At 35.4% G+C, this 25720-nt stretch overlaps 1 protein-coding gene across 7 annotated transcripts; it reads right to left on the bottom strand.

Annotated features, from left to right (window-relative positions):
• Positions 1-544: 544 nt before the first annotated feature.
• On the bottom strand, positions 545-22085 carry LOC136797506 (mitochondrial glycine transporter-like). Of its 7 annotated transcripts, XM_067054086.1 has the most exons (8): positions 4838-4942; positions 4247-4441; positions 3914-4086; positions 3422-3500; positions 2872-2942; positions 1568-1670; positions 1190-1355; positions 545-952 (listed from the first exon to the last, which is right to left on the bottom strand). In XM_067054086.1, the coding sequence occupies exons 3-8, from the start codon at positions 4072-4074 to the stop codon at positions 660-662; spliced, it is 873 nt and encodes a 290-aa protein (XP_066910187.1). In that variant the 5' UTR covers positions 4075-4086; positions 4247-4441; positions 4838-4942; the 3' UTR covers positions 545-659. The 7 variants fall into 7 exon arrangements, with proteins under 7 accessions (XP_066910187.1, XP_066910184.1, XP_066910185.1 ...); XM_067054083.1 differs by lacking the exons at positions 4247-4441; positions 4838-4942 and adding an exon at positions 21884-22085; XM_067054084.1 differs by lacking the exons at positions 4247-4441; positions 4838-4942 and adding an exon at positions 20581-20619.
• Between the last annotated feature and the right edge of the window lie 3635 nt (positions 22086-25720).

The following is a 25720-nucleotide window of genomic DNA, read 5'->3' as shown; positions in this document are numbered from 1 at the left end:
AATTTTGAGCCTCGTTGTTCTTATAAGAGAAAAATAGTGTACAATTGTCTGTACAACAGTGTCTGCTTTACTTGAGGTGTAGAAATTTGGAGCAGTGTTTTGAAAAATATAAATATAAGATAAACAAATTGTTTCAATCTAAAATACAAATCATATTTCTTCTCTAACGATTTCTATCTATCATACATTTTATTGTTATTTACATCAACCTATTTACATTTTGTGAAAATAATTCTTCTTGATTTTATATATATCATAATTTTACATGTTCAATAATACACAAGGGAAAAAACAAGAGCCAAATATCTGACCAGATCATCTCCTTTTTGAAAACATTTTCATTTTACTACGAAAACGCTTTTCCACAGCAAAAAATCCTTATCTCTAGTAAAATTAAGTCAAAACGCTAAAGATACTTTTAAACGACCTAATTTTACAGGGCTACAACAATAATAAATTCTATTTATAACATTCATAGCGACAATGTAAAAAAAATAATAGTAATTGTATTTTGTTTTGTGAAGTAATAATAATATATAAGCCATAAATTTCTGAATATATCTCTTTTTGCAAAAATAACTAAAATTTATTTACATATATTTACATCATTTTGTCATATCAAAAAAGGTTTTTAAGAAAATATATATTTTTCTTTTTTTTTAGATCCTTAATTTTAGTCGTTTCATAATCTCCTCAAAAACGGTCCAAGATAAAGCAGAGATCAGTGTCCTACGCACGCAGCGGGGCGTGAGTCCACGCATAAAACCAGCAAATCCATATTGTGAGAAAATCACTTTGATACAGTGTTGAGTACCGCGGTATTTTTCTGGGTAGAGTTGCATTTGTGTTTTGATGACGTCAAAAGGATGTGTGACCAATGATGCCATCAATCCCGCGTTTATACCGCAGATGAAATGAACTTTTGTATCCTTTTCATCGATAGACGCGAAATCTGTGGATAAAAGAGAAAAGAAGGATGAGTAAAAGCAACAAAAAAGAAGACAATTTTTTCTTGGATAGTGTCCGCTAGCGTTTCAAAAATTGTTGAAATGGGTATGAAGCTGATATTATTGTTTATATAAGTGCTGCTCGTTTCACTTTCACCTAACGCATAGAATTTAAACAGAAGATAAGATACTGTACGTCAAACTCCCCAACCTCCCAATCATGTCAAAAAATAATCATTTACCTTTCATAGTTTTCTTTCCTTGTGAATAAAACATGAGGTAGATTCCGGAATACGGTGCATCCCGTAAAATAGTTGCTGTACATCCGCTGAATAGACCACGGAGTCCTTCTGCACGCCAGATGGTACGTAATCCGTCAGATACGGTTTTGTATTTGTATTTTCCGCTCTGAAAAAGAAGGAGAGAAAACTTTGTAAGAACACACTGTAAGCTTCATGAGAATGTACATGTTTCAAATTATCTCTTGGAAAAAAAACTAGACAAAATCTTAGGCTACGTCATCAATCAATCAATCAATCAATCAATCAATCAATCAATCAATCAATCAATCAATCAATCAATCAATCAATCAATCAATCAATCAATCAATCAATAATTACCTCATAGCGTGCTTTGACGACGGTCATAGGTAAAACAGCTGTTCCTACGCATGCGCGAGCTGTGAATCCAAGCATTAAGTTCTGATAGAAGGTTGGTTCTTCACTGTAAAATAAGAAGAAAAACGTTGAGATTAAATAAACAGATTCTTTCATGGTTAGGCTAAGACAAACTCTCAAGTGTATTTATCTTAGACCAATGCTTAGTACAACACACTCGAAAGAGAAGGTTTCTTAGCCTAACAGTTTTTGTTTTGCTTCAATGTGAATGTTTATAAGTCACAAAAACTTGCATGAGAGTTTGACAAAACATTTCGAACTTAATCAGTTTTTAGTTACAATTTCCTTTTGCACTAGGGTTGTTTACGGAAAGGTATTATCCTTTCATAGGTAACTAAGGCCTCGAAATATTCAATCTAATCTGTTGTGATTTGTTTTTACATAATGGTGACTTTGCAACGGAAGGGCTGGCTGTCAGACCATTAGATATTCAAAAAAAGTTAATTACTCATAGACCCCTTGAGAAAATTAGTTGCTTAATAGTAAGGCGATTAAAACATCATTATGAAATTTCGTTTCGTTTTTTTTTTGAAATAGTAAAGATGACATTGTAATGTTGTCAAACCGGTTTGGCGAGAGGCTTATCTGAGGGTTGTTATGCTTTTTTAAATAATTTTTAATGACATTTTCAGCATGAGAATTTAAATTTTTTTTTCTCGCTATAAACGAGGTTTCTTTAATTACAATGTATGCGTAACCAAGTATTTTTATAGTAAGCATTCAAAAAAAATTATTAAGCTGAAATCACCAAAGCGTGTTGAATGAAACAGTCCTTCCCTGGCCTATACTAGACGTCACTCGCGTTTTTTTACGCAATTAACGTCTATTCCACTTTGCGACTTTTTTGTCTATTCCACTTTGCGACTTTTTCGAATGTTTTGAGCCCGGGTTTTCGGGCTCTAAACATTCGATTTTTTGACGTCACTTTTAACTTTCGAAGCTCCTGCAGTAGCGAAAAAATCGAATTTGCGTCAAAGCACTTAAAAGGCTTCTATTTTTCGAATATCGTCAAAGTGGAACTCACTAAGAAACGAGATGAAAAATCCCGGTTTTTAGAGAGGTGCTCGCTAGTCCTTCCCTTGCAAAGTCACTATTATGTAAAAACAGATCACAACAGATTACATTTTGACTGCGGTTCAAAATTCTTATAAAAGATAAAATGCGTCTTTAAGTGATTTACATAACCTAACAGCTCAGTAATGAATATGAATGGACGTAAAGGGATCATAGTTATTACTATTACTTACTCTAAAACACTTTTCATTGTGTGTAGTGTACAGAAATACATCCCTACGCCTGGCACAGTTCTGTACAGCGACTAAAAAAGAAAATAAGAAAAATTAGAATTCCAGTCATTCGTTGAGTCATTCGATCCCACAGTAATATCTGAGAGTAATTTAAGGAATTTGTATTGCTGCTAACAGAAAACAGTATTATTAGGGTTTTCAATTTCTTGTCACGTTCTGAAAAAGAATCACTTTTGGTTTCTAGGAAAATTGAATTTACTTAGTAAGAAAGAGGTTCGCAATAAACTATTGATAAGAATCTTGCTTATCAGAATGAAGCTCCTTTCGAAGATTAAAAACTTCATCGTGAGCATGATAAAGAGAAATTGACGTTTTTGAAAGGCTTTAGCGGAAAAAATATTTGGTGAAAAAATAGCGCTAAAGATATTTCAAACATCACGGCAAAACGAGCTGTCTTGGCTGGTATAGAAAACCTTTTTTGAATAATGCTTGCTCCACAACACAGTTCTATATTTTCTTACACTTGATCATAACAAGGAGCAATACTTACAGGTGTTAAACCTTTCCATAGTCCAAGCACTTTGTCTTCACGAACAACTTGGGTGAGCAAAGAGGCAACAGAACTTTGACTAAAAAAAAGGGAAAAAGAAAATAAAAAAAATTAGATTTTCCACTCTTCAAATTTACAATTTCAAGCTACCTACAGAACGTGTGTTTCCAATGGGAATAGACAAAATTTCAAATTTTTGAATAATTTAACAGTATTATTTTTGCTACTACTTTTCTTACTATCATCAAAATGAACAATCGATAGTAGAATGATAGTAAAAATGAAAAGGAAGAGAAAAACTTAAAGTTTGGCAAATTCTTCCTGATCAAATTAAATATTTTCTGAAGGAACAAGTAAGTTTGTTTCCGATAAAACAGTGAACTTTGAGTTTTTGCCTCCTGTTATTTTGGGGTAAAAATGACATAAATTTTAAACATTTGAGCCCTGTTGATCCCTTTAAAAATCTTATAAAGAGTAATATAGCAAAGGTACCTGTAATTATGTTTAGGAGCTAGTCTACCGTCGACAATAGCTTGTTGAAGTGAAGTAGCAGTTGAAACTTGCGCTTGGAGCTTAGTTTTGATCAAGTCCAAAGGTTGGAACAAAAAGCATGAGATTGCTCCGCTTGTGGATCCTGCGATGAACGATTCCATTGGATTTGGTCTCTGAAGAAATGAGAAATATGAGGATTTAGTTAGATTTAAGTAAGAGGAAGCCATTATAAACGAGACACCCTGAAGAATGAAATAATAATTAAAAATTGGGAGTTGGGTCCCAGGTTTAGGGACCTGGGTTCGAGTCCGGGTCCTGGACTCTACTGTATACCTTTCAGATAATTTAAGGACACTCTGGTTTTTGTTGGTTGGTTTGAATGCAGGCGTCTGCCATATTGAATCCATTGTTTGGGTGAGTGTGTCCACACAGTGTGCTGATAAAACCGAGTGAGTGAGTCCTTAGAGTGTTAAAGTTGTGAGCGAGCAGGCGAGCGAGCTTGATTCTCGAAATTCAAACCTATAGTCCCTACACAAGGATCAAAAAAGAGAAAAGAAAAAAAGAAAGTTTTAGTGAAAATTGTTAAAATCGTGATTTTTTTTTTTGAATTTCTTTCTACTTCTAAATTGTGTGTTTGTGTGTGATTATGGTAATGATGAAAACGTTCAAATTTTTGATTTTCTTTGGTTAAGATTTTGTTGAAGGTGACATTTTATTGTGCCAAAAAAAGTACATACTGAAATTGAACACATATAATAGATAAAATGGTCACGCAACAGTAGAAAAAGACGCTTTCACTTTGCATAAGAAGAAGACTGAGAATAGAAAAGACGCTACAACGAGAAGAAACTTATTTCACACACAAAAAAACCTCAACAAAAAAATGATATGAAAACGAAATAATGAGAAAATAGAGATTTCTACCTGTTAGATATGTCGAGATAAAGAGTTTCTAAGGAATTTCTCTTAGAGTAAAGTTTAGTAGTAGCAAAGGAGCTATAAGAAACTGTGAGTTTGACTGTGGAATGAGGGTTGACAACTGCCTTTTAAAGCGTCCCGGAAAAGTAACCACGTGCTTGAAAACGGTCAATACAAAACAATAGAGACGACCAATCAAAGATGAGCTTAACACAAACGAACCAATCAGTGATAAGCATTTTGTTTAAAAAACCGGTTTGACGAGGTCTATGGACAGTTAATGAATAATTTATCATGGTACATTGATTTTCTTTTCATTATAGAGGAACGTTTTTAAAACTCATGTGATAACTATGATAGCCCTGTCAAACAAGTTTCCATTAACCTGAATACGAAAAAAATAAAATTTTCTTTTTTTCTGAGATATTCGTTGCTAACAAGTGAAGATTTTTATAAGAATTAGAAATTTATAAGAAACTGTGGAAAAAAGGAAGGGTCCTATTTTTGCTTGAGCCTCTTAAGACATCTTAAAGATTTTTTGTGAGAAATTCAGTGAAAAAATTTATGTAGTAGAATTTGACATGAATGACTCTGAGACTGAAGGCTTAAATCAATCAAATCATAGATAGGAAAAAGATTTTATGAAAATTCTTACAAAAAGTTATCTATGTTCGTACGAGGAAAAAATATATTGGTTGGGAAGCTAAGCTTTGAACTGTCGATTTGAAATTTGAAATGATGAAATATTAATCAAAAAAGTTTGAAGAAAAAAACAGTTGTCAATAGAAAAGAACTAATTAAAAAGTCTGTCTATTCAAAGAGTTCAATCGGTTAGAGGATAATCCTGATTAAATTTTCGTATGGGAGGCAATTAATGATATTGATATACCCCTAGCTGTGCCCAACATTCTTGCTAATTTGTAAAAATGTTTATTTTAAGAAAAATTAAACCACAAGGTAGAAAAAAAAATCTTAAAAAGGAAATAAAGTTGAATCCAAAAACCAAAAGAGGAAAAAAATGATCATTTCAAAATGTTTGACTTATTTCCTTGTTTTTTTTCAAAAAAGACCTGGACGAGCTAACTTCTGCATTTTATTAACCCACGGAATGAGATTTTCTGTGACCTCTTGGCAATCCATATGGTAACTATAGAGACATTGGGAATGAGGACAGAGCCTCGTGTTGCAGTTTAAGTAAATCAAACAGTTTTTCTTGCCTATTTCAGAAATTTGAGACAATAAATAATCTACAATATTAAAAATCAAAGTTACTTTGGGTTCATTTTTGAAATTTTTACTGATGTTGGTACTCTGTTCAGACCGAAACGTTTAGAAAAATAAATTGAAAAAATGAACCAAAAGCAGCTTCTGTTATTTTAATCTTTTACTGAAGATGTATGGAAGGATTGATTTATTCAAAATCAAAGTTAAAGTCGCAATTCCCAATGAGAAATTCTACAACGCAAAAGAGGGCAGTAAAAAGTAAAGTACTATCATATGTACTATGGTACTATCATATGCACTATACATACGTTGTACTAAATCTGCAGAAATTCGAGGTCCAAATTTTCAAAAAAAGAAAATCAAATCAGTACCTTCTAGAAATCCAACAAATATAAAGTTTAGATATACAACTACAGCACTCATAAATCAAATTCTTAAACTGAAGCTAAAGTGAAATATTCATTGGATAATATAGCGAAAAAAAATGGAGAATCGAATTCCAAAATAAGAAACAAACAAATGTCTTCATTTTATCACATGAGGGTATAGGAAAATATTAAAATTGATGTCGTTCTCATGACCCAGTAAGCTTTAGGCCTTTTCTACAAGCTGTATTTTGATTGGCTGATCGCAAAAAAGCGACGAAGCAATGTATCAAATCGTTAATTTCCGTCTAAAAATCTTCTGAATAAGTAGAATGGGGACAAAGAGTAGTAAAGTTAAAAATTTAGTGTTTTTTATTGATAAATTTTTGAAGAATAACCGAAGCATGTGATGTTTGGCTGATTTTTCAGTTTCAATGGAAATAGTAAAATCATAGTAAAATAATCCGTTAGCATCGCATTTGTTTTCAAAATTTACACTTTCTCACAATAAAAAATTTAGAATCATTTCCACTAGGCTCCCGTTACATTGACAGCTTTTATTCAAATAATATACAAAGAAAAGTGTCAAAAAATGAAAAATTCATTCTTCACAAAGCTAATGTCTACAGTTATGCTATCTATAGATTGTATGAATATAGGTGTAAAGGTGCGAAAGGTTTACGCAACATCTCCGTTTTTGATACCACTCGTAATATCCGAGCTGACACACAACGTTGTTTCGACGTTTATCTAACGCCCACGACATCCATATAACGTTAGATGAACGTTGAAACAGTTTTGTGGGAAGACATTTCTTTCGAGGGTTGAATCCAAGACAAAACAAAAAACCAGCTCACTCGCTACAACCCCCCTGAAAAAGAACAATCTAACAATTTGACATTGTAAGAAACCGAGACAGGGGTAAACAAAAAAAAGTCGACCTCGTTCCCAGCGTATCATCGGTGAAAACACCCTGGAAACGAGGTCGAAGAAAAGTTAATAAACAGTGACTCTTACCGAGAAATAAAGATCAGCTTGAAGTTAAGATGGAGTAGAAGTTTGAAATCAAAACAAAGATGAAGATACTGTTAAATATATAATGTGTAAGTTCTAAATTCTTCTCCAAGTGAGATGAAACTATTGAAAATCAGTGACTGAAGTTCTCAGAGGAAAAGTACCAGAATTTATAGCACTTTCAACGTGAGAAGAATGAACAGTCAGGGGTTAAAGTGCAGGAAAATGTAACAGTAATTTATTAATTAGCCTTTTGGGGAGCACGTGCGAATCACGTGCTCTTTATAATAATGAGAGTGATTAACAAGTGGCTAGCCGGAACCGTAAATCAGATAATAGCTAATTGAGTCATGATGATCAGGGTGTTGATGAGGTCAGGGTGTTGATAATAAACGATATCGGCGTCACATAAAAACTTAGATTTGACCCCCGAGGATTCCCCACAATGCTTTGTGCGGAAAAAATTTCACCGTGAACTTTTTTCCGCACAAAGCATTGTGGGGAATTCTCGGGGGTCAAATCTGAGTTTTCAAGTTTTAAGCCGATATCGTCTATTGTTAATTGCTACCTAAACTTAACCTGCTGTGTAACCGTGACGTGGCGATTTAGAGCGCCGTGAACCGTCAGGGCCGTGAAGTCCATTATAAAGAGTTGCCCGGATACAGATAATAGATCTTATCGGAGGTTTTGATTTTTCTAAAAAAGCTATGCATTGTGGGATTGTTTCGAGAGTATTACAATAGAATTCCCTCGAGGAATTCCTAACAGATTTCTATTGTAATACTCCCGAAACAATCCCACATTGCATCACTTCTTTAGAAAAATCAAAAACTCCGATAAGGTCTATTGATATTCCTGTTACATTTTTAAGCAGAAAGTCCCGAAAAAAAACAACAGATCATCCATTCTGCGAAAGTCATTATTACGAAAACGTTTGAAAATTTGTCAAAAAGTCTCTTGGCCAAAATTGAGATTTTCAATTTTTGCCTGTCGAAGGTTACGCGCAGCAGCTAGCACATTACAGGCAAAATTTTAAAATATCAATTTTGGCTAATAGACTTCTTAAAAAGGATTTTCAGACTTTTTCGTTAAAATACTTTATGTTTACTGGAAGGTATTCTTTCCAAAAAAACTAAATTTTTTGAATTTTGGCAATTTTATTTTTCGATAACGTCATCTTTTCAGGACGTCATTTTGGCTTATTTCCTTAATATCTCCTGATATATTCGTTTTCAGATATAGGTTGTGACCTTTTTCTTTATAAGTTTTTCATGCTCTTTCGAATGGAACAAAAATTTTTCAATTTTAACGACTTTTTATTTTGGTTGCCATAGTAACCAATGACGTCAGTTTCCATAGCAAAGGGTGGTCACGCCTGGTCCCACCTCTTAAATTTTGATCTTCTACATTCAAGGAACAATATTCAATCATTGCTGCTGTACACGGGAAGCTTTTTCGCGACATAGTGGCCCCTACTATTTCGGTGAGAATGGTTTGCTTTAGCCAGTCACCGCGCTCAAAATCTTATTTAAAATATTCATCTCTCAAATGTGGTTGAAAAAGATCGAAGCCTCTTCCGCTATTCTAGGCAGATTCTCTTATGGTGCAATTGCCTTCATTGAAGTATCAGAATCTGCTCGGTAAGGTAAATGGCTTTGGTAGAAGAGTGAAGGACTACACGTTTTTTATAAGAACATTCAAAGTTTTCGGATGTTCTTAACTTTTTGAGTATTAAACCTAAAATTATTCCTAACATCTTCTCATTTTCTTTATTTTTTAGTTTATTCTTGTCCATTTTCCTAAGAAATTAGGTGTTTTAGAGTCCGCAACCTCCGAAATATATCGCTTAACTGTTTTTAAATTTTAAATATTAAAATGTTATTTTAGCTTGTTCACATATAGAAAAATGTGTATATAGATGCCCCTACTAGGGCCCACAACTACTAATTAACACCTTGTTCAATTTGCTAATCATATTTAGTTTGAACAAAAAAGCACTTTGAGTAATCAGAATTTTGTTTGAGAAAGTTAAAAGCTAAATTTATCAAAACTATACCCAAAAATGCGAATTTCATTCCCTCGCACCGCAAAAATTAGTACCTTAAAATTTACTTCCCTCAAAGGAGGGGGGAAGACAGTTCATTAGCAAACGTACGTGAATAATATGAATAAGATGAAAATATTTCCCACAAGGGGAATTTCTTTGAGGAGGTCTCATCTGTGACTACTACCTTAAGGGAAGAAATTTTCGCGGAATTTAATTTCGCAGTTGGTCAAATTATTTTTTTTTTCGCGGGAATTTAATTTCGCGGTTCATCGATTTTCGAAAAATTCGCGGGAATTTAATTTCGCGGTTGCATGATATTTTTGGCCAAAAGCGTTATTAATTAAGCAAAAAACCTGTTTTAAGGCTTGAAATAGTACAAATTTGGGGGAATGCGTGAAATAAATTAAATTTCGCGGGAATTTAATTTCGCGGATTGACGATTTTGTAAAAGTTTTAGGCAAAATCTGCAAAAACCGCTAAATTTTGTTCCCGCGAAAATTTCTTCCCTTAAGGTATCTCTCTGCCTTTTCTGGTGCCCTCCTGGTCCATAGTAGAAACACCTTCTTAGATATCTTAAAACGAAATACAGGGCTTAATGAGTTTGGAGAGTCGGAGACACCGATAGTCGACCGTGAGCTGTATAGGGATGGTTCGCTGTTTTTCTATTCCGATTTAGGTCTTCTCAGGCCTAAATCGAAGGACAATGAGGAGATGGCGACAACGGCAACATTCAACGACCACAGATCGCCAGACCCCCAGCTGCGACACTCAGGCTAAAAGACACTCGTTCAGCCTATAAATTTGGAAACAGGGGGTGAACTCTGAGGCATCATCATTAGTTCTTAGTCACCGGCTTGTATAAATCTTGTATAAATATAAAATGATATGACCTAGATTTTAATAATAATGAAAATAACGGGTGAGAAGTGATCAATTTTATATAATATTTTCCAACAGATGAGGCTGGACGAGGACAAATTGATTCGCTAAAAAATGTTTAGACGTTTACAAATGTCAATGCCGGTAAAACCGGTTATACAAAGGAGAGTAAAACACGTTTGGATGAGATCAAAATAACTTATGTGCTATTGACAACATTAATCAAGTAGGTACATGCATTAATTTGTCATCAGTGCAGTTGAATTAGGTTAAATAAATACAATACTTGACGAATGGAGATAATACGTGGCGCGCTTGATAATGAGTTGGAGTCGATTAGAAAAACACAAGGTATCCCGGTTGGATAATTTATCTCCGTGCATAGGCGTATAATTGGCTCTCTCTAATTCGATTTTGATTTTGCTTCAAATTAGAGAGATATTCGAACTACAGAGAGTATTTTATACCACCTTCCAATCTTTATTTGGTTGAGTTGCAGGAGGCTTTGAGGTCTATTTTCGCAACTAAAGAGCCCGGTATTTTAGTTCAAGTTACAGAGATTACAGAATTGTAGAGGTTCGAATTAGAGAGAGGTGACTGTATGTTCTATTTATGAGTTTTCAAGGATAAAACCAAAAGTGAGAAATCTAAATAATAGGAGGCGATTAATTTTCAGGCAAAAACAGCTTACGCATCTCATCTTTAATATCTCTGTAGAGCCAGGAAATAAAAAAGAGTAAAAAAGTCTGCTTGGAGATGATAAACATTTCTAAATTGTATTGGTGTGTGATTCAACTCAGGAATTACTCAGCTACGACATTTAAAAATAATTCAACTTATTTCGACTAAGAATTTCTCTAAAAGATAGTTACGGTAAAAAAAAATCGAACTGTGTATGAATTTTGTAGCAATAAGTTTTAGAAAATAACGTCCTTTAAAAAAGGTACTGTATCTATACGAAAGGATTCTCAATTCTGAAAACACAAAACAAAAGGTATCCTCATTTTTGTTATCCATCCTACGTATATCAAATAATCTTGTGCTTACCTGAAAACTTCAACACTAAAGCTAACTAGACTAAAAGTAGTAGTGCTACTTTAAGTCAGAGAAGCTTTATCATAGAAATGGGATTCTACCTGTTTTTTTTATAGCTCTAGAGAAGAGCAAGGAGGCAAATGAGGGAGAGCGAGGCGTTAAATTTCGAGATTGCTTGAAAATAAGGAATATAAAACTCTTCTCCGCAGAGAAACTCTTTTCCTGAAAAAATTGAGAATTGAATTTCGATGCGAAATCAACCATCTGTTTTAAGAATTTTGAGGAAACAGAAAATCAAAAAAAGATATACAATTATTTCCATGTGAATTTGAACTGGTGTGGTATATGAAAAGAAGACGGCATAGAATGAAGAGGCACTAGAAAAAATATTGCATGTTTTTTTTGTTTTTTTTGTGTGTGTAAATTCATTGCAAAGAGGTGAAGATGGATTTTGAAATGTTAATTATTCGAGACACATTTTTTGTCAAATTCCAAATATCAAGACCTTGAATAACACCCCTGTGTTACAGAACCCCCGGGAACCCCAGCCCAACTGGAAAATTTTCCTCGGTAGGAAAAACACCCTGAAATTTCATCCCCACTGGAAAATTCACTTTGATTTCATCCCCATTCGGATTTCAAACCAGCCCCATTGAATTTTTTAACCTTGGAACAATAGAATTTCCAACCCAATTGGGATTTCAATAGAAACTTTTACCCCCATCGTGGAAAAAAGTTCCACCGGGGCTGTGAGACAGGGGTGTTTGAATAGGACGGCAAAGTCTTGTAAGGCCCTATCCACAATAACTTTGAAATTGCCATTTTCGCTCGAAGGAGATGAGGACCATGAGACCCAAACTGTGACATTACGACTAAAAAGTATTTCAAAAAATGTTGTCAACAGTTTTGATATTTTGGTAATTACTTTTTTCAAAGGTCAGTGGTGTATCTGAGGTGGGTCAAAAATTTCTGGTGGAGAGTGTTTCTTTTATTTAGACCATGTTCGCACGTGACGGTTCTGTTTCGCTCCGAAACGAAATGAAGCCATTCTATTGGTTAGAAGTGACGTGACGTAAAACTTGAATGTAACCAATAGAATGGCTTCATTTCGTTTCGGAGCGGTACGGAATTGTAACGTCTGAACATGATCTTAGCTCTAGTTTAGACGGCCCACTTTTTGCCCTGCCTATTCTAATTGTGAATTAAAGAGGGCATAAAGTGGGCTGTCTAAAGTCGATGCATAGATAAAGTGGGCTGTCTAAAGTCGATGCATAGCCCTCTTTTGATGTCAATGCAATGTCTTCTTTCAAACCTTTCCGAGCAAAGGTTTTAACAACCAACTTTGTGCCCTCTTTCTGCCTACTCTAACAATTAGAATACCTTATTGGAACTAATTTTTGCGGGAACTAATTTTCGCGTTCTAAAAAAAATATCCGAAAAATTGCATTTCGCGGGTTTTAATTTTCGGGTTTTTTTCCATTCGGGAATTTTCGCGGGTTTTAATTTTTGCGGTTTTGCCCTTTTTTGGACAAATTTCTTTCATTTTCCTAGGGATTTTTCAAATTTTTCGATAAAATTGGAAAAAATTGTATTTCGCGGGAATTAATTTTCGCGGTTTTTAACTCTCAAAATTTTTCGCGGGATCAAATTTTCGCGATTTTGACGAAAAACCGCAAAAAACGCTAAAATTAATTCCCGCGAAAATTAGTTCCAATAAGGTAGACAGGGGAGAATGTCGGTCGTCTAAACTAATTCTTATACTCCTCATAAAAATTTTAAGACCCCCTCACATCCGCCACTAGAGTTTTTAACTTACGTGCTTGTTGGAGGTACTGGTAGAGATGATCCTTTCAAGACGACAACATAAACTGACATTCCCAAGACTCCACAATATGGTAATCAAATCATTAGGATGTAAGTGAAGCCCTTTACATATAGAAGGCCAAGTCAGTTGTTTCTTTGAAGTTTTTCTCTCTCTCTTATTTCTTGATTATTCTGCAAAATACAGCTAACGCTCTCTAGTTCGATGTTCTAATTTTCGAAACGTTCCATTATTCGATGAAAATCAGTTTCCTCTTTGAAAATCGAATTAGTGAGCGTCAACTGTATGATAGTGAGAAGGCCAGTGATTGATTCTATTCAAAAGTTGATTTGACTAAATTTGACCGATATATAGAATCCAAATTATCGTAAAAAGATTTTCAATTCAGTTTGTCCATAACTCCAATAGCACTATCTAAACCACAACTTTATTTCAATTTTATCAGTGAGTAGAGTACATATTAAAATCTTAAGCCAGAAATATTAAGTCAGCGAAGTATTATAAATTTTTACCATTCTCTGTTTTAAACTCGTGACTTTTATATATAAAAACATTGTAAATGGGACTTTTCTGAATGACGACATTGAACGAAAATATAACCAGTGGAGACACACCACGGAAAATCTAGCTGGTTTATACTTTGGTGTGTTTGATTGGGGTTTTTCTGATTGACTAAATGAACGCTCAAAGTATTTCAGCAAACTTTTCTTCCCACGGCGAAATTCCGCCATTATGGAAAGTGCCCAATGTGAGAAAAGTGGCACTCGACAGTTTTTCACTCATAGGGACCTAATGAACTCATTTCAACCCTAAATTGCCCAGACTATTTCAAGAATCGGGAATTTGTTGCCACGTTGTCGCTTAGCCTGTACCAAACTTTTCTTCGCCGGAAAAAGAACGGGAAGTGCGACATACGGTAGGAAAAAAGTTAGGTTGATACAGGCTAGTCCCCACCGTATTTCTTTTAATTTCAAAATACCGTCTTAACAAAATTTAGATCAATGTTCAGGTAGCTGAGGTTGTGTTCGTGACACCTAACACGTACATCAAAGACAATGACAATATGTTTATGACAGCTTAATGATTCTTAAAGATTGTGTTAGAAAACTGTAAAGAAAATTAACACGTACTAATGCTGATCTAAGTGAGTATAGAAATAGTTTGACAGAGCTTTGATCTAAAGCAAAAATTTCAGATATTTCCGTAATTCTTCGAGACATGTCACTTTTAGACATTCGTTGTTAAACTTTGAGCGTCATGTGATATGATAAAAAGAAAGCGCTCAGCAAGAAAACAGTTTTCAACTTAAAAATCCGTATAAGATTGACAAAGACTTGCTCAAGTGTTTCAAAACAAATGGTGTCGACTTGTCATGGCTTGATTGCTGCTACTACAGTGAGCTCGAACCTCTACAAACTCGAATGACTTAAAATCGAACAAGTTTTAAGGTCCCTTCCGTTAACAATGCCTCATAAATCTTCACATAGCACGAAATTTCCTTAACTCGAACAATTTTGCGTTCCCCAAGCGGGTTCGGGTTAAGGAGCCACAACTCTATAGGGGAGAAATAGACCGGTAATACGTCAGCATGATTAACCAATCACGCTTCTAAATAGTGTGAACATAGCAATTTCAAAATGTTAAAATACCAAACCGTGGCAAATTAGAAGCCACAAACATGGTTTACCCCGTCAGGAGCCAATTTCGATTATATACCAATGGCCCTACTTTTAGACTGTTTCTACACGTTTTTTTTTTTATAAGGAACCTTAACTTTGCTCTGAGCCTGGAGTTCCTTATTTTTACAGAGAATTTCAGCCTCAAAGTTCCTTATCGAGTTCCTTATTTACATAGCTGCTCAGTTTGGATTCGCAAAAATTGGAACTCGTTTTCTTATTCTCAGCCTGAGCAGTTCCTTAACAATTCCTTATTTTGTGAACCATTTTCAGCCTCGAGTTCCTTATAAACGTGTTCCTTATAAAAAAAAACGTGTATCAAGAGATTAGACTTTTAAAGGCTAAATTAAATTAAACTTTTCTTTGCGAAGAACGTAAGACCCTGCCAGCTCCGTTAGTGGCGCGGGTGGGCGGGTGGGCGGGAGGGCGGGCGAGCTTGTGATCACGCTGATCTCCACTGACTGATGTCAATAATAAAAGGCTCACTTCTTGCTCGTTAAAAACTTGCCCTAGGTCATAATTCAAAGCAGAAGAAAATTATATAATCAGAGGAGGAATTCCTAGTGTTACGTCAAAGCTCGGTAACAATTATATGATAATAGTGAATAGATAAATATATGAATGAACTGAATATGTAGCATTGAACCAGCCATTTATTGTAAATGAACTTTGAAATGTTGAGGAAAAATCAAAACCGGTTTTTTTAATCAGTGAAGCTAATATCTTATATGTGTGTACAAATGGGAAAAACCCATAGTAACAAAATACAAACTTAATCAAAAATTCACTGGGGAAAGTACCAGTATACACTTAGTATGTAAGAATGGTATTAAGTCATAACTATAAATGGTATGGAGTGTTTTTATAAAAACTTTGAGAACAGAAACAAAGACCATAGTGCTCACTCGTAGATACTGTCAACCATTTGAATAAGTTTCTTGTTTGTAGGAACATTTAAAGGGACTCAGGGAGACCGTCAGACAGACAGCCGGCCTGGATATTATTCTTCGACCTGTGCTTTGTCATTTAATGTTTGGGAATTGTACATAAGTTGATTATTGAATTTTTCAAAGTTTACATAACATAGTAACGTAAATTGGCCTAATATCAAAAACTCTCTGACTCGCTAGCAAAGGAGTGTAGTTTTTATTTAATAAATGATTCACACCTTCTCATTTTTAAAATCTTTGAAGAAGGAAAATGGAACATACATAAGGCCAGTCTCCACTAATTGCGCGCGCTGCGATCGCACCTTTTGGCTTCAATCGTTTTTGCTTGGAAAAAAGATTACGTCATTAAAATGTAGCACGCGCTCGATTTAACACATTTCAACTTTTTTCAACCGTTACGTCAGATCGCGCCAATGGAATGAATTACTTCATTTTTCGTGGTAGCTTTGCTCGAAAAAGTGCAAGTGGAGACCGACCTATACAAACTCTGCTAAACATAAGGAGATGCAAAACGAATTGTTTTTACCTTTTTTCTCCAAACGATATGGCACATAACTGACCCTTAACTCTAGCCCATATACAGAAACCCATAACTCTAACCCATAATTCTAAAGGCTCGAAAGTTTCAAATCACAAATTTATGAAATTTATAATTCAAATAACTTACATTGTGCTCTTTTTCAAAATGAAGATATGACTGGTAAAAAGGTATCTAAATAGAGATCTCTTTTATTCAAATTTCTGGTAAGCAAGATCTATCTATATAAGTACTAAATTCTCAGGGCAATATTGTGACGCCATAAGAAAAAGCACTGCGGTACGAACGTGTGATATAATCGTGGGCATAAAGAAGAAATTAATTGATGCTTGAACGCGAAGTATCCGGAGGTTTGAGCAACACGGGTCTAGATTCATGAAACTTTCACAGCTGTTCATCTGATATCATAACTAAGCGATCTTTCATTTTCTCTTGAAAATTCTTACAAAATTATTACGACATCATTTTTCACATGTTTTTCAACGTAGGAAGGTGCCAAATCGAAAAGAAAAAAATGATGAAATTTGAACTAAGACACTCAAAAGAGTGGGCTAACAAAAAAATTAGGAACGAACGAACGAACGAACGAACGAACGGACGGACGGACGGACGGACGGACGGACGGACGGACGGACGGACGGACGGACGGACGGACGGACGGACGGACGGACGGACGGACGGACGGACGGACGGACGGACGGACGGACGGACGGACGGACGGACGGACGGACGGACGGACGGACGGACGGACGGACGAACGAACGAACGAACGAACGAACGAACGAACGAACGAACGAACGAACGAACGAACGAACGAACGAACGAACGAACGAACGAACGAACGAACGAACGAACGAAACGAACGAACGAACGAACGAACGAACGAACGAACGAACGAACGAACGAACGAACGAACGAACGAACGAACGAACGAACGAACGAACGAACGAACGAACGAACGAACGAACGAACGAACGAACGAACGAACGAACGAACGAACGAACGAACGAACGAACGAACGAACGAACGAACGAACGAACGAACGAACGAACGAACGAACGAACGAACGAACGAACGAACGAACGAACGAACGAACGAACGAACGAACGAACGAACGAACGAACGAACGAACGAACGAACGAACGAACGAACGAACGAACGAACGAACGAACGAACGAACGAACGAACGAACGAACGAACGAACGAACGAACGAACGAACGAACGAACGAACGAACGAACGAACGAACGAACGAAACGAACGAACGAACGAACGAACGAACGAACGAACGAACGAACGAACGAACGAACGAACGAACGAACGATTCCTAACAACTAGAAATAGCATGCTATATCATATTGGTTTTGAAAAAAATGAAAAATATTTTCTTTAAACCACGAGTACTTAATTGGGAGAATTTTAGAAAAGTATTTTTTTAACTCCTTATAATTGAGCAAGATAATTAACGGTGGAGTTCATTCAAATTCTTCAGATTACAGCTGTTACTATATTGTTTGTAAACAAACATACCACGTGATAAACATGTAGCAATCATGCCTCAATTTCGTGCAAAAAAGGTGACTTATGGATATAACATCGATTATTATATAACGTACACCAAAACAGACTTGATTAAAAAGTAACTGAATTTAAGAATTCTATAATTAGATGGTTACTGAAGGGATTAAGTTTGGTATTGGGCTGTTCCATAAAATTTCCATACAGGGGGGTGGACGAATCTTTTCAAGTGAAAAAAAATTTCTTGGAAAAGTGTAGATACCCCCTGGAAAATGGCAAAATTTGCAAAAGAACACTTGGAAAAAATTATTTTCATGTCTTAAAGTGAGGGTGGACAAACTAAAATCAGTTGTTCACCCCCTGGAAATTCAAGAATAACTTTTCACCCCCTGGAAAAATGAAAAACACTTCTTTAGACCCCCTGGAAAATCTTCTCGGATTACCCCTTGGAATGTTCGTCCACCCCCTGTATGGTCATAAAATGGAATGGCCCATTGTGATTAGTCGAATAAGACGCATGAAAAAGGTGAACTTTAAATTAAATCTAGCAGATTCCTGAGTTTAAGCGGACGAAAGAAGTCTCCTCCCCAGCCTAAGGGAATTGAGATTTTCTAACCCTATTCCCTTTAGCATATTCTATACTCAACAGGCTGTTTACACTTAACGCACATGTGCATGGATCTGACGGCAAACGACTTCATAAATAAGCACGCGAGGGAAATACCCAATTAAAGTCGGACACTGATGGTGGGCAAGACAGAGAAGCATTTTTTGAAATTCTCTCATGTGAAAAAAGCGTGCGGTGTATATTAGAATTCCACGTTAGATCGACTTAGTCAAGTTGCACGTGAAGGAAATACCCAATTAGAGGTGGATGATAGGCATGACAAGGGGGTTGCCTTTAAAGAGCTATAATGCCATATGTAGCAAGCATGACGTTGTTATCACGATACGAGGCTAGAAACGTCTTGAAGATTAACTTAATTTACATGCAGGTTAAAGAAGCGATCAATCATGATATTAAAATGGTGGAAATTGGGCAAAATGGGTCAAATGAGCTTTTTTGGATAACCGTTGAAATTGTCTCATGTGAAACAAGCATGGTGTTTATATTAGAATTCGGTGTTAAAGACACGCTTTAGATCGACTTAGTCAAGTTACACGTGAAGGAAATACCCAATTAGAGGTAGATGATAGGCATGACAAGGGGGTTGCCTTTAAAGAGCTATAATACCATGTGTAGCAAGCATGACGTTGTTATCACGATATGAAGCTAGAAACGTCTTGAAGATTGATTTTATTGACATGTAGGTTAAAGAAGCGATCAATCATGATATTAAAAAGGTGGATATTTGGCATGACAGAGGAGCTATTTTGGATAAACATTGAACCAAGCGTTGTATGTATATGATAATTCCATGTTAAAGAAGCGCGTTAGACTTACTTAGCCAAGTTTCACATGAAGGAAATACCAAATTAAATATGGATGACAGGCAGGATAGATGCCCCCACTAAAGGTTGCCTCTAAAGAACGATAAACCATGTGATAAAATGAATCATGATAATAGAAAGGTGGATGCTGGGTAAGACAGAGGAGCTATTTTGGATAAACATTGAAATTCTCTCTTGCGAAACAACGTGGTTTGTATATTAGAATTCCGTGTCAAAGACGCGCTTTAGATCAACTTAGTCAAGTTACACGAGAAGGAAGTACCAAATTAGGGGCGGATATTGGCGGTCTTGGGCGGTCACGCTAAATGACGTTGCCTCTATATAACAACACATCATGTGAAGCAAGCATATTAATATGATAGCTCCAAACTGGAAGCAGAGCTTTTAAGAAAGAAAATACTGAATTAGAAATAAACCTAAAATAGGTGGATATTGGGTTTGATAAAGGAGGTCATCTCTGTCATGTGAAAAAATCATGTTACTTACACGTATCAGAATTCCCAAGCAATAAACAGACTTTCACAACACGTGAAGGAAATAACCTATTAAAGCGTACAAAATGTATAATTAGGTACAAATCCGTCATTTGTGTGCAACAAGATTCAATTTATTATTTGAATACGAAACGTTGGGAAATTCCAGAATGACCATTCTGTAAGAAATAGGCAGGTAAACAGATCTACTGAGCTTCCATGTGAAGGAGACATGTGCGAATTTCTGGAATGTAACAAATTCAAGGACAAGCAAAGGGTAGGGATTAGCAATATGCACGAAAAAGAAAGCAAGCTCTTTTACACTTATTTGATTGTTGTAATTTATCATTTGAAATAAAAGTGGTTAGAATGATGTGTTATATGGTCTAGGGTGTACTCTTTGGTTTTTATTTTCGGTAAAAACAAAAATGAAAAGTATTGTTTCTTGATGAACTTGAACAAGCGTGATGGTATGAGTAGTAAATTGATAGAGACTGAAATTTTGAAAGATTGAAAAGTTTGCAATTAGACAACTGGAATAAGATTCAAATAAAAATTACAATGGAATTTTGAATTGAACTCAAAAGATACAAAAACTTGTCAAGTAAACTCCAAAACGCATGAAACAGTGGGATGGATGATGAATGTATCGAATATGGAAACTATAAGTTTAATGTAAAAGCTGATTTGAGCTGAGCAGTATTTTAATGAATTCCATATAATTATATTAACTTTATAAACTTGAAGAAATACATACCCATTCTAAGGAGCAACAGGGCATCACACAAAACTACCAATAGTTTGTAGAGCGAACTAAGTTATCATCAACAATCTTTGCAAACTATATCAAACGTTGGATGCTTCTACAAAACCTTCTCTATAACATTAACTCTTATATTCATTATAAATTGCGAAATACCTTTACCGTCGCAAAAAGATTTTTATCTTAGTGTAGTGAAAAAAACTGTTGTTTTTTTTATAAGAAAGGTATAAGAACTGATCCGACTCTAATTATAATGTTAGCACACTGCTTTGAAGTTAGGTAAAATTTTGGGATTGTGACTTTAAGGGAAGCAGAAAAATTGAAATGAACTGTAGCTTCCAATAAAATTCAATCCAAATTACGTCAGCATGAATAATAATATTACAAACTGAAGTTGCATCTAAATAACTTTTATCTAAAGAATTATGCTGGTTTCGAACTTTGAAATAGGATCCACTTTCATAAATGGGGAACTTCGGATCTTTATTTTCAAAGAAAACATAAAACTTATAAGACTCGAAAATTCTAAACATAAAAATGTAGAAGAAAGCCCATCTATTTTCAATGTTTAGATTCCCAAAAATTTAACAATTTGAAGATTTTAAGAGATGTTTATGGTTAGTGTTATGATGATATGAGCCCTCCCCATTGGGGAATGGGTCCTACGCCTTACGACGTAGGAATTCCTCCTTTTTCAAGTAGGAATTCTTAGCGCTATCCAGACATTGCTGGTTCTGTGCACGCGACACACAGATACCATGATGCATAGTGATGACACTCGGACTACGCGGGAGAGCACAGTGCTCGTCGCAAGCGTAGAACGGGATATGAGTGCCACCACACACCACATTGTCCGGCATATCACCCACACTCTTGTATCAGAGTAATGGTTAGTGTTAGTGTTATAATAAGTAAGAATTGACTAATTTCAGTCAACTCTTATAATGATACTACAGCTCTATTTATTAACCTTCGAGCACTCTACGAGGAGAAGATGAAAACCTCCCAAGTATGGTTACTAGTTTTAGATATTTACGTTGACACTTTTACCACAGCATTTTATCAAGTGCTGATTACACATATGGCTAAGTTCATAGTTCCAGCATTTCCCTAGCAAAGCAGGTCTGTTGAACACTGGGCAGGCAAAGTTGGCAATTTCCTTAATCAAAGAAGTGAAACCACTTCAAAAAGTAATGTTCTAAATAGAAACAACTTTTGGTAGTGATAACCGAAAGAAAAAAGACACATTTGTTGATTAACAAAATACCTTTTAAATAAAAGTAAATAAATGTCTCACCCTGGCATCACTGCTTTCGTCTTCATCAGATTCTTTGCCAGCAGCATTGTGGATGATCTCCTCTTTGACAATAGATTCTATGATTGTGCTTCGTCTAACGGTGTCAATGACCTTAGTCTCCACTACTTCGCCCATCAAATGTTTAGAAATCTTCTAATAGCAATAATGACTGTTAATTTAATTCTTAATCTTTTTATTTGCTGTCAAAAAATGGAGAAAATAGTTGTTGAAATAAATTTTGTTATATTATGACTCTTAAAAATAATTGTAGCTTATTATAGCACAAGTTCAAATTTTGACTTTTTACCCTTATTGGTATTATCTTGCAAGGGGCTCAAAGGAAAACTGCAAAGAAATAGTATTGTAATTGTATGCATGTTAGGTGCCAATTCAGACATGATCAAACTTTCATTCATTTCAACATGATTTATATCAAAACATTTGTTTTCATAGAAAACATCCTGAGACATCTACCGGATTCATTAGACCAAAAGTTATGCTTTTTCGAGCACTTTCTGAAAGCAACTTTTTTATTCAATTAGAATTTTTTACTTTTCGAGCTCAAAAACGTCAAAAATCAACCTACTGTATCAAAAATTTAAAAATTGGCATTCGTTCATGATTAAGAGCATTTTTCAGTAATAAGACGTATAAATTTTGAAACTGAAGGGTTGACAGGGTTTAAAATCTTCATCAAAATTATTTTAATTTGCTTTTACCAGAATTTTCCTTAGATTTTGGGTTCTAGACTGGATAAAGTCTATGAAGGGCTGGGATATACCTCGAAAACCCACATTTGATGTATTTTTTATGAATTTTAACTGATTTTATTTCTGAGAAAAAATTCAAAAATTCTCGTTGTTTTGTCAGATAGTCCCAAGTTAGCGCAGTTGACGGTATAACATTTCCATAATATTTTTAGAAACATTGTGAATTATTGAATTGAATTGAATATATTTTTGCTGTAACGCAGCAGGATAGCCCCTTACAAAAAAAATAGATTTCTCTAATACAATGGGGAACCTAGAAGAAACTGAAAGATTGTTACAGAACTAAAGAAAAAAGAAATAATAATAATAAAAAATGAATAAACGATTATCATAATATTAATAGTAACAACAAAATAATGAATATAAGAAATATTTTTACTTTTATTTTATGACAATTTCTTTGAGTAGCTTTATTTGAAAAGTTCTTCCTGTTACACCACCCACCCCCTCCCACTCTGGGAAAACACACTAAGTTCACACACACACATTCGAACAAAAAAACACAAGATTATTCCTCTTCAGCTTTGTATTTGTCTAAATAGAATTTCGTAGCTAAAGATTTTAGTTCATCAGTATCAAGGTTGTGAAAATCAGTGTCAGGATGATTTATTAGTAATAGTAACTCATTCCATTGTTTTGACGAAAGACGAGAGAAAGAGTTAAGTCCAAAGTTTGTGGTTTTGACCGTTGAAAGTTTTAGCAGTTTTAATAGCTTTGCCCCTGGTGCCATTTTTGTGATCAATTTTATCCAAATTAAGTGTTGATAGGACATCAGACGGAAGATCACCCTGGAAGTATTTTTGAATAAATAAGACATTCATTAAAAGTAACCTGATGAAAGATTTTGAGTAATTCAAGCTCAGCAAACAGGGGAGTGGCAGAAGTTGGAGGCAAAAATTGCATGATAAATGTTTAGAAGGATGTGAATTGGAACATAGTGACAAAGTTTGGATATTGCCCCATTTGCCCTTCTCAATTTACAGGAACGAAAGAAGTATGAAACCTTCCAGTTTAGATGATAGTCAAGGTGAACGACCAAATATTCACACTCTTACTTGGTGATAGAATTTTCCCGCAAAGCTTACTTCTTGGAATACAGCCCATTTGTCTCCAAGGGGAACGAAAAATAACAGCTCAGTTTTGCTAGCATTCAAGGAAATTTTGTTGGCATTAAGCCAACTGACTAAGACTCTGAGATCAGCATTAACCCTCCCACAAAGACTCCATACAGTTTTTGAAAAGTTTAGTAAATGAGTATCGAGGATAATGATATGTTTCAGAGGTTCTTATACAGCGGTGAAGATCGTTTATATACAACAAGAACAGCAGAGGACCCAAGACCAGTCAGGGTCTTTTATAACATTAGTTTGGATAGAATAAAAACATACCTGATCAACACAACCAAACCTTTTGTCTTGCGTTTACTCTTTCCTTCCCAACAACTTTCGTTTTTGCTTCTGTAGGTTTTAAAATCCACAAGTAATGAACCTTTTATAGCTTTATCTGAATAAATCTGGTTGAAAACCTTCTGTCGGGTTTTAATCCGTAGGGTTTTTATCCTTGTGGTGAACCGGCTTCCCCGATTTCCTGATAATTAAAAATTGGAACTTTCCCATGGGCGCGATTGGGCGTACCGTCATTAGGAAATATTTTTGGTGAAAATTTACTGTATTCTAACGCTAATATAATGTACATAGGAAACAAATATTAAATTTGATTATTTTATTTTATCCCTCTAAAGGCACTTGTTGTGCGCCGGAAAAATAAAAACTAATACGGCGCCCTATTCAGTTAGGGAAACCATCCAGGATCCTGCCATTCTATAAGCCAGCAAAAACTAAATGACACTTTTAAACTTAAGTTTCTTACCATTTTCCATCGAAAACAACCAAAAACATTGCTACTTCCCAAAGTCGGAGACCAAAACAAATTATCTTCCAAGATTATGGCGCCCTTTTGGATCTATTGTTAAGGCCATCTAAAATGGTGGAAAGAGTTGCGGAAAGACTAAGGCGCTCGCTGCGTCGAGGGTGGTAACGCCAAAACGCCCAATATGATCTTCCAACAGAAGACGAGTTAGTTGCCGCGCCAGTTACGTCATGCACTCCACCGCAGCGCATAACGAAGTGTGTTTAAATGAATATCATTAATTATAAGAATATCTTATGTGCTTACTTTCAGTAAACTTCAAGTGCTTCATTAAAGATGAAGAAGGTAAGAAGATAAAAAATGCGCTGGATAATTTTCATTGTAACAGTTTGATCAATCATTGCTGAAAGTTTGAAAAAGTTTTTCCGACGCAAAAGAAATTGTCAGCCAATTAAAAGCACAGTGTGCTTATACTTACTATGTTTGCTACATCGTCTAGGCTAAAAAAAGTGTGAAAAGACACGAACGCCATTTTTTATTGAGTGACGTTATGATTTTTTTGATTGCGGCCGCGTACAGGAACTCCCCAAATGTTCCTAACTGCTATTCATAAACACAATCGCGCAACTTTGTTGTCATTCCCAGTCCTTTTAGACGAACGTGGTCCTTACGATTTCGAGATTGCATATTCGTCAGATTGTTTGTTTTCACACATCCCTTTAGAGCTTCAGCGTGGTGTGCAGAAAACATTCACAATCTGATCTCAGGTTAGGATTCCCAGGCTAGGCTTAGTTAAGCGCACCTCTCTTATTCATTATCTAATAATTGAAGCGAGCAAAGATTACCATGCGGGCTGATAGCGGACAAAGGTTATTTGAAGATATATTCAGTTATAATCCAAGGTAGAACAAACTAAACATAGAAAGGGAGTATTTTTTAATGCTCTATACGATGATTTGTATTTTTTTTGAATTCTATGTTTAGATGTTTCTACCCAGCCCCGTTGCTATGTACGCGCGCCCTGTTGCTAAGACATTTGCTTGAAATCAAAAGCGAAAGCAAAATAATTTAGCGCACACTGCCGTTTGCGTAATATTAATGAAGTGAAAGGAGGTCCTGACTGCCCTAGATTGAACCCTGAGGAACTCCATGATTAATAGGTTTTAAAAGGGAATTTGAGCCTGCAAGAGAAACATAC

This window comes from Clytia hemisphaerica, unplaced genomic scaffold, assembly GCF_902728285.1.
Source record: "Clytia hemisphaerica strain Z4C2 unplaced genomic scaffold, Clytia hemisphaerica genome assembly, whole genome shotgun sequence".
NCBI classification, from domain to species: domain Eukaryota; kingdom Metazoa; phylum Cnidaria; class Hydrozoa; order Leptothecata; family Clytiidae; genus Clytia; species Clytia hemisphaerica.
Note: the sequence above shows the minus strand (reverse complement) of the source record. Positions and strands in the feature narration are given on the sequence as shown.